A 13,616-nucleotide genomic window follows, 5' to 3' on the forward strand; every position below is an offset into this window, starting at 1 on the left:
GCAATAGTGGAGGGAGCATGCGCGTTCCGGATGGTACCAACCACAGAAGGATCCATCCTCTCCAGACTCACCCTCTCACCAGCCAAACCATCAGCGGCTGGCCCAGCACAGGGAACTAACACAGAGACCCGTGCGCTTGAGAGAGGGCCCGCGATGACCAAGGAACAGGCCACGACGGGGATACCAAGAGCTGGATCAGGACCGGGAACCACACAGCTGCGCCCCGGTCCGGCGCAATCAGGATCAAGGACCTGCGCTCCTCAACGTACCCGCCCCAACAACTGACCTAACAGATGTATGGGGGGAAAGAATCCCAGGCGGCACGGCATCGGTCCCAGACCTGCCTGACTATGTCCGGATGTAATCCCCACCCATCAGGGTGAGGACCGCCCCGTGACATCACACCTGTACCCACATTCACCCTGCCGGGGATGTGGAGAGCCCTCAGGCTGCGCAGATGGAGAACGCCCATAGCCAGCCACCCGCCGCCCGGTGCAGACGGGGGGAGCGTACTCCTCCCTGTCTGTCGATATACGACGCCGACGTCGTATTGTCCGTCCTGATCAAACACCGTTTGAGGACCAGAAGGACCGCCTTCAATACCAACACATTGAACGCAGCGCAGACCGGGCAGCATGGCTTGCCAGCTGCCCCCTACTGCGTTGGCCCAACGCGTCTCCAGCGAGGGAGGCGTCGGTGAAAACGTGACGTGTGACAGCCTACTGCCCATAGGGACCCCCCTGGTGAGGACCCCAGGCCCTCCCCAGGGGGCGAGGTCCCCCAGTACTGACACAGGAACCTTAGCCGCTTCCACTTGCCTCTCACCGGGTCTATTTCCATACTGGAAAAAAACCACCTCCGTAACCTCCTCCTGGGGTGAAGAAGAGGCCAAGAGGGACCACGGAATGAACAGACGCCATCATACCGAGCAGGCGTATCACGGACAGCGCCGTAACCGTCCTAGGACGGAACCTCCCGAGCGTGTCGACAACACGCTCTGAGAGGGATGCCCATAGCACTCCACCCGTTGACTGGGAAGAGGAGTACTCTACTTCCAGTCTACAGCAAACCCCAGGCTGGTAGGAAACCTGCCTGGTATGAGACCTGACGATCCACCTTGACCACCAAGGACCAGAACGTTGTCAGGGCAGAATACACTTCGTAACCCCTGACGACGCAGAGGCCCCAGTGCGGCCTCCACGCACTTGGTGAAGATGCGGGGAGCCAGAGAAAAACCGAACGGCAGCCTCTGGTACTCATACGCTAAACCCTGCAAAGGAAGCGTAGGTAAGCCCTAGGATGGAAGATCGGGGATGCGAATACGCATCCTACAGGTCTATGGAGGAGAACCAGGCCCCCACCTGACAGTGTTCAACAGGTAGGAGACGATCCAAAAAATGCTGAACCTTCCCATGGGTCTGACACCCCCCCCCCCCTCCCGATTTCTCGGGCACCAGAGAATACCGGGATGAAAACACCACGACGATGGCTTGCTTCGTCCACAGAGATTGGATCTCGTTGACCAGAGCTGTCACTGCTGGTGACCCTGACAATAGGGTCTGTACCAAACCCGAAAACGGGTGGGGTTGTGTAAACACAAGTTCCCGCCTCAGCGTTCTCCCCATCCACCTCGACATATGGTACTGCTGTAGCCATATGTGATGATACTCCCAACGCACCCGCCGCCATTTGGCGCAGGTCCGCTAGGAACTGTAGATAGGCGGCCCGGTCCCACCCGCTGTGCATAGCCAACCCTGGACCCGTGCGAGCAGAGCATTCCGTGGAGTCGGGACATCTGACCCTGACACTACCCACGAGGCAATCGCACCCAAGGGGGAACCCCGACAGAAAGGGCCGGTTTGATACGGGGGAAGCTGACATCAGTCTAGGTGACAAAAGCTCCCCCACTGAACACCCCTCCAGAACATGCTGAGGAGTTGTTCTGCAGCTGGACATGCAAGGTGTGAGGCCCCCATGGGTTCCTACACACCGTAGCCCTGCAGTGATATTACTACCACCCAAATCACGTGCGCCTGCGAGACCACTGCCAATCTTTCAGGAGTGGGAGGCACCAACATGATACCCGGCCTGGCGAAGGCGAGGTCGGGGAAGCCCGCACTGTGTGCCTCAAAAACTTGTAGTTGACAGACGTAACACCAGGCTCAACCAAACACAGCTTATGGTGTGGGAGCCGCTTGACAGCACAACATTCTCACGGACAGACCCAGGCTCAGCCATCAACTGGGTGTCAGCCCCTGTCCCCATGAGAAGCGAAACGTGGGGCCGCATGCGCTTCAACGAAGGCTCACGGCCCGCAGCCAAAGGAAAAACGATCAGAGCCCCTTTTCCGCTGGTGTTGGGGGAGGGAGTGATCGGGGAGCGGGACTGCTCGCGGCAGGACGGCGACGGCTTGTATATTCCAAGCCGAGCTCATCCAACATGGCCGATCCCTCGGCCGCCAAGGCTGTCGGCCTTGTGGACACCTGTTGACTCAACGCCCAGGATACCTCTGGCGGGGGAAACATGGCCGCCTGTCGAGGGCCTCGCCATAGCCGCTGACGAGGCCGTGCTCTCACCTCTGGCTGCGTGGCGTGAGGCGGTGCTGGGCCTAGGACAAATACCGCCCGCGCTCCAGCAGAAGACCAATATCCTCTGCGGAGAGGGGAGCCCTGAGGAGGGAACCTCCCTGCGGTTATAGCTTGCGGCTAGGTCAAAGCTAATAATGTCAACAACCTCGCATGATGTTTCGATGTTGGCTGGCCCTCATGGCCCCGCCACCAGACACCATTTTTGACAGAAAAAACAGCAAGTCGAACAAAGTTACTAATCGCTACCAATTCCATACCGTGGCGGTACAGGCTTTAACAGCCCACCAGCCACTTGCCGGGCCGACCTACCTCATGGCGTCGGCCGTGCGGGGCACTGTTTCAACATGTCAGAGGCAAAGGACTGACGCTAACACGGAGCACCAGTGGTGATTGCAACCAGCAACCTCCACTGTGGTGTGCACCATGAAGGGGTTAATGAATAAATGAACTAAACACCACCAATATAAAGTAGAATGGGCTAGCCCAAACACACACGTTAATGGGATGCGGACCAAAGAACCAGTCCCGCATATCATTCATATATTCACAAACAGCACACCAGCCCTAGACCTCAGCCCATTCACCCATGAAAAGGTAAACAAAGCCCCCCCGCAATACTCCCACAGTAAACACCGATTGACCGTCAGCATGAATAGTCAAGAGGAGGGAAGACTGTAGTGTAGACAGACATTCCCTCAGCGGGGAGACAAACATAAACAGTAGCCCAGCATAGCATAGCGTTAGCCGCACACTCCAGGGTAACGGGGAAACAACAGCCTTTACCCAGACATCCTGCCCCTGGCGCCGATACACAACTCGGTTGTCTCCCGGGACAACTCGAGCAACATCACCAACGCCAGCATTGTCATGCCTAGTGACATCCCACAGCGGGGAACATTAGAACAGTGACACAGCATTATAGCAGTAGTATTAGCAGCGCGCCCCAAGATCGCCTGGAAAACGTCCAACTCAGAGGGACGTTTACCCAGACATCCTGCCCCTGGCGCCGATACACAACTCGGTTGTCTAACAAAACAACAAGCAGCATTACTAACACCAGCGTTAATGCATAGTGGCGCAGATCCTACACATCACACGCCGTCCCTCTGTCTGTTGTCAACAAGACGAGGGGACCCCAGTACAGACTCGACGCGGAGATGCATCAAAATGCATCCAGCTGCAGAGTCGCAGAACCCATACGAGCGCCGTCGGAACATGCCGAAGATTCCAGGGGTTGGCAAATCTCCGGCGAATACTCAACATTGCAATTTCTCTATACTTTTCATAACGTTAGTTCACAGGGTGCAAGCATCCGCCATGATGGAAACGAAATAGAGGAAGGAGTGGGGACCACGCCCGGTGTCTTATAGTAAGCCACTGGGGCGGGGCCTGGTCAGATGCTGGGTGCATTTGTTTGTTCGTTTATGAAGTACAGTAGGTACTGGAGATGAGGTATATCTCGATGGCGAAGAGCAGGACGCGATTCGCCAGTACGACTATATAACGGCATTTGTGTTGAACACTACAGACGCTGATCAGCTGGATAGATATGAAAACATTGTTGGATCAAGCTGAAATTGATGTCAGATAGTCCTTACCTTTGGTCGGGGGTATTCCAAAAAGAATATTCCAATTGTCTGATCGCGATTTCCAGTATTGGTGTCCATCTGGTCCCGGACATAATTTGGCACAACTTATGGATAGAGTGTGCCAGATGCGTTTCGAAGTGGTCGGATAAAGCAATTTACTCTGCTCCGTCTAAATATAGTGCCCGGAGACATTTGTGTGTAACACAGGGTTAGATATAAGGTTTCAAAGGGTGGGCGACACTGCCATCTGGCAGGATGCGGCCGGTATTGCACTTTGGCAATCTCAAAATCCTTTCCTATGGCAACACCGAGGTCAGTGGATGAATAATGAATAAAAGAAAAAACGACCAAAACCCAAGATATCTCGGGTCTGGCGTCCAACGCATGGCGAGTTAACACGACTTATCTCGGGTTTGGCGCCGAATGTGTGAGGTTTGGTTCTTTCCCCACCACGGGCTTCTTAAAGTACTGTGATGATTGGTCCGCTCCCCACCCGCTCGCTCCGTTCCTTTAAGGTACTTTGTTGATTTATTGCATTCCCTGCCTCGCTCCGTTCCTTTAAGGTACTGTGAGGATTCTGTGTTGATTGGTCCGTGCCGAACACACACTTCTAAGTCAAGTATCAATTACCATCACGCACCTGATGTGTGTTCTAATCAGCGCCCCAAGAGGCTTTATAGACTCTGATTCCCCTAGTATCGATGTTGGATCGTTTTGAAACATTCCCTGCATTTGCCTGTTCCTTCCCATCGCTGCTTTCCCTGTTCTGTTGCTTCCCAGGACTCTCGAGAAATATTCCGTTTTGAGAACCTGCTTCCCCGTTACGAAGCGGCCGCCTCGTTTGATCTGCCCGCTTTACGCGTTGCGCTCTGGTGAGTTTTTGTAAACAGTCTTTTGGATCTATCGTTTTTTGTGTGTTTTTAAAGCACCGAAGAGATCCTGTTTTTGTTCATACTGTTCTCACCTTTTTGTCTGTTGGAATTACACGTTTGGATTACCTAATTGTTTTCACTCTGGACACTGCTCACTGTGTGTGTCACACCGAAGATCTGTCATTTGGATTATTAGTTTGGACAATTCACCTCACCTGTCGGTTTCAATTGTGCGCTGAGCTAACTCGGATTCTCTCTCTCCCTCTCCGCCTCCATCCGGAGTATATGCTGGGAGGATCTGCAGAGCGGCTCAGACGTCACGGACAAATTCCACAACATCACCTTCTGGGAGAAGCTGCAGAGCAGCAAACATTCTTCACATGCCTGTTTCCCAGTTTGTTCTGTTCACCACCTAATTCATTCTTGTTACTCAGTAAATAAACACGCCCTTGATTTTGGCTAACTCTGAAACAACTCTCTCTGTGCCGTTTGCGTTTGGGGTCGGTTTCAAACCATAACAGAATGTGTTAAGGTAGAGTTAGAAAAAAATAATAGTTTTGATTAATTTGCGATTAATCGCAAGTTAACTATGGACAATCATGCGATTAATCAGATTAAATATTTTAATCGATTGAGAGCACTAATAATAACCCTAACCCTATGATTTATATATGACACATACTATAATATAGAGGTAGGCTTCAGAACCAACCAAGTGCACGATTAGTTAGTGCATCACTATTTTGAACTACGAGTCAGCCCTGTCTTGAATCAATTGACTTTCTTTTCCAAAAAACATTTAAATAATTCTGATTCAACTTTTCTTTTCTTCCTAGAGTCCATTGTACTGCGTTTTTTGTCTTTATTGACTTTTTTATTTTAAAATGTCCTCCCTTTTTCATTCACTCTTATCTAATTTTCTACTGACCATGGTATACCTGGAAGCACTCAATATGCAGTGGTGCTGTGCATTGCATGCATACAGTATATCACACACAGTGATATAGTATAGTGGTATACAGTAGGTAAACAGCTCTGGTCATGTGACAACTTACACTCAACATGTGACACTGTACATAATTTCATTGATATAATTTATTATTTCAATATTTGCTGGAAATGCATCATTCAGTAACATTTCAGAGCCTTAACTAAACTTTTATTTACGGTCACTATTGTGACCAATGGGATGAAATAACCCTTTTGAGGTTAGAGCCTCTCGAGTAGTAGACTGTACAGTATATCTAAATATAGCTGGCCTATTAGGTGCAATACTGCAGACTGGAGATGACGACATTGCTTTGAGAAAAGGTGTATATTCACTCCTATAAAATCTTCATGGACAGCACTCTCTCACAAGAGCGCAACAGAGCACACAAGAATATACACTTATTTGATTCTTCTTTTGAAACTTCATTACTAGAATGACACAATGTCTAGTGTATCTGCTGGGTCGCTGCCACATCTGAACCATACTGCTGCAAACCAACTGCATCATTGGATTCTACAAAACCATATCTTTCTGAATTTCTCCTTCTTTTAGATGATGTTATAGATGAGAATGATATATAGATAATGATGTTGATTTCTTGAAATGTGGCTTTTTTTGCGTGAACCCTGTTCAGTGACTGAGAAATGTGGTCTTACTTAACGCTGTGTCTTTGGTTGCTACAGAGAAATATATGGCTGACAACAATTCAGCCCAGTCAGGTGGTGGCGGTTATTCCTCGCTGCGACCTCTCAACTACAAGATCGTCATAGTGCAGGTTCTGATCTCTGTCTTCCTTTACATCAATACTGTGCTCCTCGTGACCTTGTTTAGCAAGGAGTCCTTTCGCACAAACATGCGCTACATCTTCTTCGCTAACACACTGCTGGCCGACTGCTTCTTCTTGATACTCGCTAACATCCTGCTGATCGTGAACTACTACCGCGCTCCCATACCCGTTTTGATATGTCTCATCATCTGCGGTTTGTCTACAATGTACCTCTTTGTCACTCCTCTGACTTTAACAGCCATGACCCTGGAGCGCTTCGTTGCCATTTGCATGCCCCTGCGGCATGGAGAACTGTGCACCCCACGCAGCTCCCTGCACTGCATCCTCCTCATCTACATCCTGGGCACCCTGCCCACCAGCATCACCATCGTCATCTTCTTCGCCTCGATCAGCCAAAGCGTCTACACCCAGAACATGTATTGCTCCGTGGAGATGCTCATCATTGAACGCTGGCAGGGTCACGTTAGGTCGGCAATAAGTCAACTCTATTTCCTAACGATGTCTGTCCCCATTGTGTTCTCCTATGTAAAAATAATGAAGGTTGCAAAAACGGCTTCAGCGGAGAGTAAAAAGTCTACGGGGAAGGGTCTCAGAACGGTGATTCTCCACGCCTTCCAGCTGTTTCTGTGTCTCATTCAGCTGTGGTGTCCTCTTGTAGAAGCTGCTATCCTACAGTATGATTACGACCTGTTCTTTAATATCAGATATGTCAATTATGTAACATTGATTCTTGCTCCAAGATGTCTGAGTCCTCTCATATATGGCCTACGAGATGAAAAGTTTTTCTTTGCATTGAGATACTATGCCTTCTGTGGCCTTAATAAGAACATTTCTACAGTTATTGCTGGTAAATGAATTAGGCCTCTGATCTTCTGGTGTTGGGGAGTGGAAATCTTGCTGCAGGAATAATCTTTTTTCATGAATTATTCCTGACCAGATCGTCAATCAACTGTAACCCTAAACACTTTAATTTGGGGATTATCGTTTAAAGGTAATGTGGGAAATTAACGTCAGGCTTGAAAAATATTCAGGCTGACTGTAGACTTATGTCATATATATATATTAGTTAATTAGGAACATTGATTAAGTTAAAAGTGATTGATAAATAGGATTAAAGTACAATCATTATCATATACATTTGAGGACATTATATAAGTCGGTTTTCTTTTAAATAGTACATTGAGAGGCTTTTAGGCCAAGGTTAAAGCGGCCCTTTATCTCCAGAAAGGTAGCTGAGGGTCCAGGGCTGGACATATGTGCATTTCCCTGTTACATAATTCTATGATCTGGCTCAGACCATGTCCTGGACAGGGTCCTTGAGGATGCATGACGTTAATTTCCCACAGGTATAATCTGTAATGCTGTCAAACAGTGATCATCTAGGCTTGTAATTGCACTTTGTTTCCTTTTTTGTTTTTGTGTGATGTGTGGGTTGGAATGTAGTAGGCTAACTTATTATACTGTGTATTTCTCCAGATCTCTCTTGGTAGAGCCTGATGTGTGGCCAGCAGTAGCAACCCCTCCCCTATACCCACTGAAATTCATCCACACATCAGACATAAAATTAAAACGGTAAACAAAGCGCATTATCATGTTGTCGTCTTTTGCCTAGAGATTGCTGTTTGACGACACCTTTAAGTCTTTTCATTTAAATTTCTATATATTCTTTTTACAAATATGTTTTCAGATAATAATTCACTTTCCCTAACAGTTGTATACTTGTATTTATCTTAATGTGTTCACAGTTTAGCCCATTTCTTATTAGCACCACAGTATGATGATAATAATATTCACAATACACGAGTAAATGGCTTTGTCAATGTCAAGAAAACTGCTCAAATCTAATAAAAAATCTAAACACATAGCTATACTCTTTCTGTCTCTCCATCCATCACTCTCAGTAGGAGAAAGTAAAATTACTTTGATTTAACATTACTGTTTAATTATCCCCACCAGGCAAAGCATTGCAGTATACAGTATAACATGTGTACATGGAGTATATGGAAAAGCTACAGAGTAAATAATTATGCTAAGCCAATGTATGTACAGTATACAGTGGTACAAGTATGCATACACTATCATAATAAATCTAGCCTATATAGATTACATGTATACAGTGTGTACAGTGTGTACACAGCGTTATTTTACATTGTTATTATTATCAGTGTTGGGCAAGTTACTCAGAAAGTTAGTTACATAGTACTCCTTTAAAAAGTAATAACTTTTTTATATATAATTTTACTGATGACTTATCAATTTATCAAAGTAATTTGTTACGTCACTGGTTACTTTTGATTATACGCCAATGTGGAGTGAGAGAGACGAGGCAATGAGTCGACGTTCCGATAATAATAAGCTTTACTGAGCATAGCCACAAGGCACACGTTCCAGGGGAAAACAAAACCGTACAGGGCTAGACTATGACCGATAGCAGAAACATACGGAGTGCATTAGTGATAGCAACCAATACCAGGTACAAGTGCATGACCGGAGCCAGCAAAGTCATTAACCCCAGAATTTCGCCAGGGGGCATCAGAGGATTGCCTATGTTCAGAGAGTTCATGAGTCCAAAGGGCAGATCATGACAGTACCCCCCCCCCCCCCGAAGGGGAGGCTCCCAGACGACCCACAAGACCGACCCGGAACAGACATGGGCGAAGGGCCGAGATCCCGGAAAAAACCGGGGATGAGGACACGGAAAACAGGAGCCGGGGGGGGGGGGGGGCAGGAGGGGCACAGCAGCAGGGGGGCCAGGGAACAGGACCAGAGAGGAGCCCGGAGAAGGGCGCACAGGGCACGGGACCAGGGGCACCGGAGAGGGGGACAGAGACAGAGGCCCGGAGAGGCGGGCTAGAGACAGGGACAGAGGCCCGGAGAGGGGGGCCGGAGACAGGGACAGAGGCCCGGAGAGGGGGGCTGGAGACGGGGACAGGGACCCGGTGAGGGGGGCTGGAGACGGGGACAGGGACCCGGTGAGGGGGGCTGGAGACGGGGACAGGGGCCCGGTGAGGGGGGCTGGAGACAGGGACAGAGGCCCGGAGAGGGGGGCTGGAGACAGGGACAGAGGCCCGGAGAGGGGGGCTGGAGACGGGGACAGGAGCCCAATGGCGGAGGCCGGGCACTGGGACAGGGGCCCGGTGAGGGGGCCCGGAACAAAGGGGGCGAGGGCGACAACTCCAGAGCAGGACCCCGGACGGGGGCCCCTCCAGGTGCAGACCCCGGGACCGAACCAGGGGGCCCGGAGATGAAGGGCGGAGGCGACGACCCCAGAGCAGGACCCCGGACGGGGGCCACTCCAGGTGGAGACCTCGGGACCGAACCAGGGGGCCCGGAGAAGAGGGGTGGAGGCGACGACCCCAGAGCAGGACCCCGGACGGGGGCCACTCCAGGTGGAGACCTCGGGACCGAACCAGGGGGCCCGGAGAAGAGGGGCGGAGGGGCGGGACCCCGGATTGATTGATTGATTGAAAACTTTATTAACAGATTGCAGAATGGGTACAGTGACCGTCACAGGCCCGGATTGATTGATTGATTGAAAACTTTATTAACAGATTGCAGAATGGGTGCAGTGACCGTCACAGGCCTGGATTGATTGATTGATTGATTGAAAACTTTATTAACAGATTGCAGAATGGGTACAGTGACCGTCACAGGCCCGGATTGATTGATTGATTGATTTGTGTCCCAGGCCTGGGGAGGCAGAGCCTCAGATATCCACATTGTCAGGGAGTGTGGATTTATAAACCCTGTGCTGCACATGCCCGGGGATCAAATCCTGGCAGACAGGGGTTTCACACTCGAGGATGACTTTGCATCTGTTTGCGGTGCACAACTCATTCTACCCCCATTTACGAGGAACAAGAAGCAGCTGTCTGCAGAGGAGGTGGAGAGAGCCCGGAAAATCTCATCAGTGCGGATCCACATTGAGAGGGTGATTGGACTAGTCAAGAACCGATACACAATACTAAAGGGTCCAGTGCCAATTTGCTGTGTTCAGAGTCTAGCAGGTGAAGCCAATCGTGATCAATACAGCAGCATCGACAAGATCATCCGAGTCTGTGCTGCTTTGGTGAATCTGGGAGACAGCATTGTTCTCAAGGATTAGAGAGACATTTGTGATTGACCTGTGATATAGGACTAGGATTATTATTGCAGATGTTTTGCGTTAGATCTCGCTGATAATTTACACTATTTACCATTGTAAGTAAAACAAGATTAAATTGACCAATCAGGGGGAAATAGTATAATAAGCAAAAGTATCTGCAAAAGATATTCTACTCAATATTTGATCAAATACAAGATATTTTCACTTGATACAATTTAATTTTTTGCAGTGTACTGTCTTTGCCCTGTGAGCCAGATTACAATGATTGTGTTACAGCATGTAGTAAATGTTTTGTGTAAATATTGTTATGGTGTAGTAGACTATCTTACAAAAAAAAACATACACAATAAAATTTAAGTGTAACTAAAATACATTTATTGTCAACATCCATCTCTTCTATGGTACAAAACAAGACAGCAAGAAGGGTACACCTCTATCACCTGAGTAACAATGTTCATCAAAGTGTTGAGTGTTACAGTCAGGGTTCCCACACATTGCAAAATGAAATTCAAGGACTTTCAAGTACTTTCCTAAGCACAATTCTTAATTTTAAAAAGACATTTAAAAGGATACAATTAACATAAATGCTGTTTTTATAAAAAAAAAAATTTATAAAACCAATTTCTAACAATTAGTTACACTTTAAATAAAGACATAGAATTTCTTGATTCAGAAAATCTTTATGAACAAAACTTCAAAAGCGCTAAAAACTAACTAAATTACAAACATCACAAAACAAACTGGTCAGACTACTGCTTGACCTTACTCCTAGAACCCACCTCACCCCTGCCCAATTTTGACAATCTAGGATGGCTTAGAGTATGAATGAATGAATGAATGAATGAATGAATGAATGAATGAATGAATGAATGAATGAATGAATGAATGAATGAAAACTTTATTTAACAGATTGCAGAATGGGTACAATACAGTACGGCTCAATACACACAATTGTTAAGGGGATGCAGACCTGAGAAAGACGTTTGTCTTGTTTCCATCAGGGTCCCCCATTTTCAATTCATATAGACATTTATGACATACACAACATACATGACATTTATGGCATAGGGACATAGGTATTTAGTACTGATACATTTGTGACATAAACGGTATTCAAATATACAGTACTGTTACCCCTAGATCCTGACAGAGTATATACATATGATGGGGAGGGGACTGTACATTAGGAGGGGGTGGGTGGGTGGGAGAGAGATATACATACGGCGGGGAGGGAATATATACATGCGGTGGGGAGGAGACTGTCTATTAGGAGGTGGTGGGGGTTTTGGGCATTTACGGTGGCCAGTTTCGAATTGCAGCCTCCCGTAGGTGCTCTTTAGGAGCGGTTTTGAATGTGGGTAGGGATTCACATTCCTTTACAGCTTTAGGTAGGGCGTTCCACATTGATGTGGCATAATTGCGAAACGTATTTAGTCCCTTGTTTGAGCCGAATCTGGGTTTAACATGATTTGTTGAGCTTCCTCTGGTGTAGTGGTTGTGGTATTCACTGACCTTTGGGAAGTATTTTGACATGTACATGGGTACCTTAGTCGTATAGTGTATCTTGTAGACCAGGCCCATTGCAAGTTGCTGTACTCTGTCGTCTACTCTAAGCCATCCTAGGTTGTCAAAGTGGGCAGGGGTGAGGTGGGTTCTGGGGGTAAGGTCAAGTAGTAGTCTGACCAGTTTGTTTTGTGATGTTTGTAATTTTGTTTTAAGCGCCTTTGAGGTGCTTTGGTACCATGAGGTGCACGCATAGTCGTAGTACCCTTGAATGAGTGCTCCTGCCAGAGTCTTCAGGGTATTCTTGTTTACCAGAGAGGAGATCCGGTACAAGAATACTCACTATACACACACGACTGTGTGGCCAAGTTCAGCTCCAACTCCATAGTGAAGTTCGCAGACGACACGGTGGTGGTGGGGCTGATCTCGGACAACGACGAGAAGGCCTACCGGGAGGAGGTTGAGGTACTGGAACGCTGGTGCCAGGACAACAGCCTGCTCCTGAACATTGGTAAAACCAAGGAGCTGATCGTGGATTATAGGAGAGGACAGCAGGAGACACACACACCACTGAGGATAAACGGGGCCACCGTGGACAGGGTGAGCAGCTTTAAGTACCTGGGGGTCCACATCTCAGAGGATCTGACATGGTCAACACACATAGACACAGTTGTAAAAAAGGCGAAGCAGCGCCTCTACCACCTGAGACAGTTAAGGAAGTTCAGAGTATCGGGGAAGATACTCCAGTCCTTCTACTCACAGGACAAGAAGGCCCTACAGAGAGTGGTGCGCTCTGCCGAGCGTACCACGGGTATTGCACTACCTCCCCTGCAGGTTCTATACAACAAAAGGTGCAAATCCAGAGCCTGCAGAATAATGAAAGACCCTCACCACCCCAATAACAGCCTGTTCCAGCTGCTGAGGTCAGGCAGACGCCTGCGAACACCAGCTACTAGGACAGAGAGGCTTCGGCTCAGCTTCTTCCCCCAGGCCATCAGAGCCTTGAACAATGAACACTGAGGGTCACAGAACACTGAACCCTACACACACAAGCACACATTAGCACACACACGACACACACGCTGTGCACACTCGCACACTAGCAGCCACTTTAACATGAGAAAGCACTCACTCATGCTGCACACGCCCACACTTATGGACACAAAGAAAGGTCACTTTAA

The 13,616-nt window shown here is 48.3% G+C and overlaps 1 protein-coding gene across 1 annotated transcript; it reads left to right on the top strand.

The window, feature by feature from the left end:
- Positions 1-6,731: 6,731 nt before the first annotated feature.
- LOC311225409 (odorant receptor 131-2-like) lies at positions 6,732-10,287 on the top strand (the record flags this gene model as incomplete). The annotated part of the gene is made up of 2 exons (XM_084310682.1): positions 6,732-7,674; positions 10,037-10,287. 2 exons carry the CDS (start codon positions 6,732-6,734, stop codon positions 10,285-10,287), a joined length of 1,194 nt encoding a protein of 397 aa, XP_084166808.1.
- Between the last annotated feature and the right edge of the window lie 3,329 nt (positions 10,288-13,616).

This window comes from Notolepis coatsorum (genome assembly GCF_963971535.1).
Source record: "Notolepis coatsorum genome assembly, chromosome: 1".
Taxonomy (NCBI): domain Eukaryota; kingdom Metazoa; phylum Chordata; class Actinopteri; order Aulopiformes; family Paralepididae; genus Notolepis; species Notolepis coatsorum.